Source organism: Oncorhynchus tshawytscha, linkage group LG05, assembly GCF_018296145.1.
Source record: "Oncorhynchus tshawytscha isolate Ot180627B linkage group LG05, Otsh_v2.0, whole genome shotgun sequence".
Lineage (NCBI taxonomy): Eukaryota > Metazoa > Chordata > Actinopteri > Salmoniformes > Salmonidae > Oncorhynchus > Oncorhynchus tshawytscha.
The window spans coordinates 50,727,083-50,735,209 of NC_056433.1; the positions used below are offsets into that span (position 1 = coordinate 50,727,083).

The following is an 8,127-nucleotide window of genomic DNA, read 5'->3' on the forward strand; positions in this document are numbered from 1 at the left end:
TAAACCGGGTCATAAAACATTTATTGTACATTTTAGAGGAATGCTAAAAGGAAACAGAGTGACAGGAAGCATTTCTCAATGAGAGAAATGCAGATGTTACAAACATCAAGAGACATTATCAGAAGGGACATTTCATGTACTACAAATACCTGTACGTGTGAGTATAAAGAAAATATGTGTACGGTAATATTATTATTCAATCTTTTTATTATTCAAATTTCTAAACGTGCATGTCAATTTTAATCTATACAGTTTAGCGTTTCCCATATTGATAGACAAAAAGATATGGAGAAATCAGTTGTGTGTCCAGTATTAATAATGTTTTGGGGTCCAAACAGATGTCTCCATTGTCTCAAGCAGTTGCAGTGGGAGCATACTGCATCGTCAGTCTGTCAAATTCATTCTCCTGAGGTAAAAAAGGAGAAGCATTTAACACACGGTAGAAAATGTTTAACTAGCGACACTGTTGTGGACAGAAATAAACTGGTCTAACGAATGATACAACCTGACTTTACAATGTTGATATACACTTTTTTAATGGAGAATTATGTGTAGTGAAGTCTATGAAATTAAAGTCAAAACTAGTTTTAAATGCTTAGACTAGATATGCTGCAGTGCTCACCAATCAGATAATTTCATTTACTTCCAAGAAAGCTAAGGTTGACCAACAGCTGTAACAAGGAAGAATGCATTGTTTCAAGATGAAGTAGAACTGTGTAAAGGAAAATGTAATCAACGCACCTTGGTCAGGTAGTCTTTAAGGAAGGGGTGAGCTCTATGGGCATCTTTCAGTTGAGAGAGATACCTGTTGGTTACCTGCAAACAAATACAAAACAGATTGATGCTAAGGAAATTCATGCCTATAAAAACATTGATCATAAATCATTAGAACAAGGTCTTATCTATATACACCTCAGGCGAGCTAAATAACCTTGATGGGTAATCAGTGATTACTTTGACCCCCATTGAAGAAACCATTATGTAGATAGTCAAAATTCTATTGATTATTTACTCACTGTCACCTCAATCTGGCAAGAGCAGATTGTTTTTTGAAGGGGGGGCAACTTTATCCCTAGAACTTTGTCTTTGAAGTTTATTGCTATTCAAGGAGAAGGACACTAATGTGCAAGATATCTACAAATTGAATAAACCCTCATTTGTCATTCCAAAGCTTTGGTAATGTCCGACAAACATTTCTCAGTATTTGTGGCAAAACTGATGCAAAGACTCACCTCGGGAGCTTTGCCTAAGTGCTGGGTCAGCACAATCAGGTTGATCAAAGTCTCAGGGTGGCTGCTGTCCTGTTAGGGGAAAAACAGACTCTATAAGAGGTTGGAAAACACCCTCTTTTTCCTCACAGAAATGTCTCGGTGCACTGTATAACCTCGCTCGTTATCCTGCTTCATTCATACATGTTCCAGCACATTTTCTGAAATATGAATACAACTGCATTTACTAGTGTATTTCTATCACCTACCGGTCAATTGCTAAAATTGCAAGTATTTTGCTTGACGACACTAAACTTGTATTGATATGGTTGGATAGGACAGACACCACTAATTGGTTTAACTCATTCAAATTGTACTATTAAAATGTCTTCACTGTAACACCCTATAATGTTATGCTATCAAATAGTGTTCATCTATATTTAAACACCCCTCTACACATCTACAAATTAATCTCTGAAATATGTCTACAGTTGATTAAGATAAGAATGCATGTGAGGTAAGTAATGACCTTGTCTAGTGCCTCCTGGAGAACCCCCTCTGCCTCCTCCCACTTGTTCTGGGCCATATGGCAGGCAGCCTGGCCATTCAGCAGAAGCAAAGTGGGGGAGTACTTATCTGACATCTCCTGGAAGATGTAGTAAGCATCCTGCAGCTTCTCTCCTCCCTGAAAAAAAAGGGAAAGTAAAGTCCTTTTTTTCTTCTGTTGATCAGAAGACAGAAATTGAGTGGACTTCAGTCCTAAATTGATGACTACTTTTCCATTGAGAGTGGTGCTCTGTCAAAAGCCCATTTCATTCAGGTGAGGGGCAATGAGGCCCGCTCGCTCCAATGTTGTATTATAGCATGTAGGGATCTTCGCTATGGGCTGACACTCACAACAGCGATGTTGACCCAGGCCGTGGACAGTTGGGTCAGTGTGGCATCCTCGTCCTGCTCCTGCATCTTCTTCAGCTCTTTCCTTCGTGTCAAAATAAGTAAACACGATATATGACCAACACTGAATCATATGCTCAATTTGCTGAATCCTTTAATAACTACATTTACTTAAAAGTTACTTAATCAGATGGTGTGTGTCAAGTGGACATACCTTGCCAAATCAACACGGTCTAAACTCAGCAGCACCTGAATGGTCATTGCCATGCTGAAAAAAAAGAGGGACATTCACATATCGCATAACACATAATAACAGAGGCTACAAACGTAAATAGTATCCTGTGATCCTCCTTACCACTCCAGACTTTCTCCCTGGTGCAGGGTCCTCAAGGCAGCATCCGAGTTCATCTCATGGTAGTAAATGGACGCAGCCATGAGCAGGAAGGTTGTGTTGGCCACATCTACATTCTTGCTCATTTTCTTGTCAAGTTCAGCCACAATGGCATCCCTGCACAAGCAAAAAAAAATAGCAATATTTCTACACCACCAAAGGAGCAGACAAAAAACCTTTCACTTTAATTACACAGGTGGGTTGTTATATTGACTGTTTCATGGAATAAAACCTTTTGCCCTCGTTGGCGCGATACTCAGCAAACATCTTGACAGCCTGGAGTTCTGGTGAGGAGCTGGCCTTGATGTCATCCATCACCACAGCATACTTCCTCTGAAATTATACAGATGACAAACTGATACAATACTGACAAGCATTGTCTTAATGGCACTTAAAATGGAGGCATCTTCCGATGATAGTAGTTCAAGATTAGACAATAAAAACAATATAGTAATTTATTGCACAGTGACACTAAGGTTACACTCACGTAATTTGACGTTCTAATAAATATATCGCCATCTGTGCAATTATCTAGTTACCTGGGCAATATAGGCTCTGTACAGAAACATGTCTCTCTCAACCTCCTTCTCAGGTGTTGTTGGCTGTAAGAGGAAAATAGCAAGTAGGTGATGTTTTTGATTTAACATCATCTATTAATTCACTGAATTTCTTTTATAACAGAGAGGTTAACGTTAGCAGCTAGTACTAACGTTAGCTGATTAGCTAGCTAGTTCAAACGTATTACATCGAGACTACAGAAAGACTAGCTATTAGCCATGTTGCACAAACGGTTTATCAGCAGATTTATCACCTTAACCTTCTGAGCTTCATTGATACATTGTTGATAACTGCCAATGTAATAAGCATTTTTCACATCGAAGAGTTCATCAACATCTCCTTGTTGCGTCGCCATGTTGACTGGATTACTTCCTAGACACGTAGCACCGACGCGTCATCACACAACGTATTGAACACATTCAAGACAACTCGGAAACAGTGTTGCCAACTCCTCAGTAAGGAAAGTAGCTATTGGCTGTCCTAAAAGTCGCTAAAAGACGTCATCGCCTAATTTGCATAATTTGCCATAGGCATGTAATTGTGATGTACGCTGTAGGAGAGAGGAATAACATCGTGGGAGAGACAAAAGGTGAGTAAAAAATACCCTAAATATGTTTAGAACTACAAATGAACTTTATTCTGTTGATTCTTGTTTTTTTTAATGTCACAATTCCAACTCTCCTCCTTTATCCAGGCTTGGGACCGGTCAAAGTGACCCAAAAGAGACACTCTGGCGGAGTTAGTTCATTTTTTATTTTATATATATATATATATACATTTTTTTTTTTCTTAATTTGGTTTGGTTTTTAACCTTATGGTCCACTTAGGAGCCTACAACAAGTCACAGTAAAACATGAACATTTTTAACCATAACATTTTTTACATTTTTTTGTATACAATCTCCATTAACAATCTGAATGGACCAAAAAGAGACAATAGAAAAAACTGTCAATGGCAATGTGAGAAAATTATGGTAACTAGTCTGGCCCTAATTCAGGTTAATTGTTTTTTTATGTAAGTCAGGGCGGGATCAGCCAGCGGCGGCATCCCGCATGCACGATTCATTTGCAGTCTGGGACGAAGAGGGGTGAACATCTCCTGCTCTGACTGCAGCTGGGAGGGATTGCTGTGCGAGGACTGGGCCGCCTGTGAGTACATTGGGACTGGGGTGGGGCCCATGGCGGCACCCACTGCTCGTTGAGAAGAATAAGAATGATACGTGCTTTCATGTCAGAGTCTCCAAAAGTCTCCAATAAAACCAGAAAAAGTCGCTAGATTGGTCGCAAGTTGCTTTTTTGAAAATGTGTCTCGAGGGGTCTGAATACTCGCTAAATATAGCGACAAAGTCGTTAAGTTGGCAACACTGCTCGGAAACTCAGACCCCTGAGTTAAAATGTGCATACTATTTTTGCATAGAGCTTCCTATTCCAGGGGAGAACTTAAATCATCGTACAAATAATTGCTTCTAACCCACCAGATGCATGTCCTTTACTGCTGCAGGGAAACGTAATCAGTTTTAACTCATTTCTATCAGCATGTTAAATGTGAAAACAGAGGAGAAAAACTATAGACCACCTTTACTCCACACACAGAGACGAGCACAAAGCTCACCCTCCACTTGGCAAATCTGACCATAACTCTATCTTCCTGATTCCTGCTTACAAGCAAAAATTAAAGCAGGAAGCACCAGTGATTCGGTCTATAAAAAAGTGGTCAGATGAAGCAGATGCTAAACTACAGGACTGTTTTGCGAGCACAGACTGGAAAATGTTCCAGGATTCTTCCAATGGCATTGAGGAGTACACCCCATCAGTCACTTGCTTCATCAATAAGTGCATCAATGACGTCATCCCCATAGTGACTATGTACATACCCCAACCAGAAGCCATGGAATACAGGCAACATTCGCACTGAGCTAAAGGGTAGAGCTGCCGCTTTCAAGGAGCAGGAATCTAACCCGGAAGCTTATAAGAAATCCCGCTATGCCGTTTGACGAACCATCAAACAGGCAAAGAGTCAATACAGGACTAAGATCCAATCGTACTACACCGGCTCCGGCACTCATCTGATGTGGCAGGGTAAACTATTACAGACTACAAAGGGAAGCACAGCCGAGAGCTGCCCAGTGACATGAGCCTACCAGACGAGCTAAATAACTTGCTCGCTTCAAGGCAAGAAACACTGAAACATGTATGAGAGCATAAGCTGTTCCGGACAACTGTATGATCAAGCTCTCCTCAGTCGATGTGAGTAAGACCTTTAAACAGGTCAACATTCACAAGGCTGCAGGGCCAGAAGGATTACCAGGACGTGTACTCCAAGCATGCACTGACCAACTGGCAAGTGTCTTCACTTTCATTTTCAACCTCTCCCTGTCTGAGTATGTAATACCAACATGTTTCAAGCAGACCACCGTAGTCCCTGTGCCTAAGATCACTAAGGTAACCTGCCTAAATGACTACCAACCCTGTAGCACCGACGTCTGTAGCCATGAAGTGCTTTGAAAGGCTGGTCATGGCTCACATCAACACCATTATCCCAGAAACCCTAGACCCACTCCTATTTGCATACTGCCCCAACAGGTCCACAGATGATGCAATCTCTATTGCACTCCACACTGCCCTTTCCCACCTGGACAAAAGGAACACCTATGTGAGAATTCTAATCATTGACTACAGCTCAGCATTCAACACCATAGTGCCCTCAAAGCTCATCAATAAGCTAAGGACGCTGGGACTAAACACCTCCCTTAACAACTGGATCCTGGACTTCCTGACGGGCCGCCCCCAGGTGGTAAAGGTAGGTAACAACCGCCACGCTGATCCTCAATACGTGGACCTCTTAGGGGTGCGTGCTCAGTGCCAACCTCAGGGGTGCGTGCTCAGTACTCCCTGTTCACTCATGACTGCATGGCCAGGCACGACTCCAACACCATCATTAAGTTTGCAGATGACACAACAGTGGTAGGCCTGATCACCGACAACAATGAGACAGCCTCAGAGACCTGACCGTGTGGCAAGGACAATAACCTCTCCCTTAAGATGATCAAGACAAAGGAGATGATTGTGGCCCAGGAAATGGAGGACCGAGAACGTCCCCATTCTCATTGACGGGGCTGTAGTGGAGCAAGAGCTTCAAGCATCCACATCACCAACAAACTAACAGGGTCCAAGACCCGACAGTCATGAAGAGGGCCTACAGGAGACTGAAAAGATTTGGCATGGGTCCTCAGATCCTCAAAAGGTTTTACAGTTGCACCATCGAGAGCATGCTGACGGGTTGCATCACTGCCTGGTATGGCAACTGCTCGGCCTCCGACCGCAAAGCACTACAGAGGGTAGTGCGTATGGCACAGTACATCACAGGGGCCAAGCTTCCTGCCATCCAGGACCTCTATACCACCCTAGTCATACTGTTCTCTCTGCTACCGCACAGCAAGCGCCAAGTCTCGGTCCAAGAGGCTTTTAAACAGCTTCTACACCCAAAGCCATAAGACTCCTGAACATCTAATCAAATGGCTACCCAGACTATTTGCCCCCCCCCGCCTCTACGCTGTTGCTACTCTCTGTTATTATCTATGCATAGTCACTTTAATAACTCTACCTACATGTACATATTACCTCATTTACGTTGACACCGGTGCCACTGCACATTGACTCTTTAGTGGTACCCCCTGTGTATACAGTACTCTCGCTATTGTTATTTACTGCTGCTCTTTAATTATTTGTTACTTTTATCTCTGACAAATAAAATTTGATTTGAAGGACAGTTTAGTTGCGAATGGAAGCCTGCACCAACCCGGCTGGCCTTCAACTTGAGTAATACTGCGTTCAAAACAACTGGAATCAAAGGAAAAAATGGGAAAATTGATTTGAACGGTCATCCAACTCGGAATTCCAACTAGGGAACTCTGGCCTCTTTATAGAGCTCCAAATTTCCGACCTGAAGATCACTGTTGTAATGATTTGACCTCGTATTTTTTTGATGTCCCAATTGTTTTGAAAGCGGTATTACTCAATGAGAGGGACATCACTGAGCTAGCCTGCAACGTCACTTGACCAACTTTATTTGGCTTCAATGCGTGATCTATGGTGCGTTGAAGACAACTGGGAACTCTGAAAATACGAGTTCAAATCATGACATCAGTGATCTTCAGGTCGGAAAGTCGGAGCTCTAGAAAGAGGCCTGCAGAGTTCCCGAGTAGGAAATCTGTGGCAAGAGCCTTTACATTGGAATGAATGGTGTCACGTGATCTATGTATTTGTCCATTCATATATACATTGGTTGATTCTGATACTTTCCAAGTGGGAACCTAATTTTTCCACAATGAGTTTCCAAGTCGGAAATTTCCAAGTTTCCGAGTTCCAAGGGGTCTTGAACACGGCATTGCTGAGGTGCATGGGAAATGCAGTTGAAATGTTGTCTTTTTACCAAATTTGATGACATTAGTTTATTTATGTAAATTACGTATCTTAAAATTACATATCTCATGCTCATGTGTGTCTATTGGTTAATGTATACACTAAAACATTTTTTGCCAAGAAATCACAGAGGACATGTATGTAATCAAGTTGAATCATTATTCGGTCACCTTTCTATGGGTGTTTCTATGTAGGATACATGACAATTGAATAGAGTGTGTATCTCAATGGTTATAGTGTTTTAGATTTAACTGAACGTCTTCTTTTAGTAAGTAATGACTCAATTGTTTTGGACGTCGGTTCCACAATCACCAGCACTTGCACATAATTGGCGCGTTAACACTCATTCCTCTCGCAAGGCATTCTGGGACTTGCAGTTAAAAAGCGTAATTCAACACAACCCAATACAATTACATATGCAAATAAATCTAAAGAAATATCTTTAGATATAGCTCAAAGAATAAACTTAAACATTAACTCAAACACATTAAAGTTACAACATAGTGTGGCTCAAAGATGACCTACAGTGTATCAATGTTTGCTGCAGTTTGTCATTGGTTAGAAAGTGGCAATATCCAAACACTCCACTAAATGGCGCTCCTGAACAAGCTTGCCATCGAATTAACACAACCCAATGCACCACGCGGATGCAGGA

General features: G+C 41.7%; 1 protein-coding gene across 1 annotated transcript; it reads right to left on the reverse strand.

The window, feature by feature from the left end:
- Window positions 1–3,466, reverse strand: cope (COPI coat complex subunit epsilon). The gene is made up of 10 exons (XM_024421193.2): window positions 3,305–3,466; window positions 3,033–3,095; window positions 2,726–2,826; window positions 2,458–2,610; window positions 2,317–2,370; window positions 2,106–2,187; window positions 1,738–1,893; window positions 1,233–1,301; window positions 742–816; window positions 1–406 (listed from the first exon to the last, which is right to left on the reverse strand). The coding sequence occupies exons 1-10, from the start codon at window positions 3,404–3,406 to the stop codon at window positions 353–355; spliced, it is 909 nt and encodes a 302-aa protein (XP_024276961.1). The 5' UTR covers window positions 3,407–3,466; the 3' UTR covers window positions 1–352.
- Between the last annotated feature and the right edge of the window lie 4,661 nt (window positions 3,467–8,127).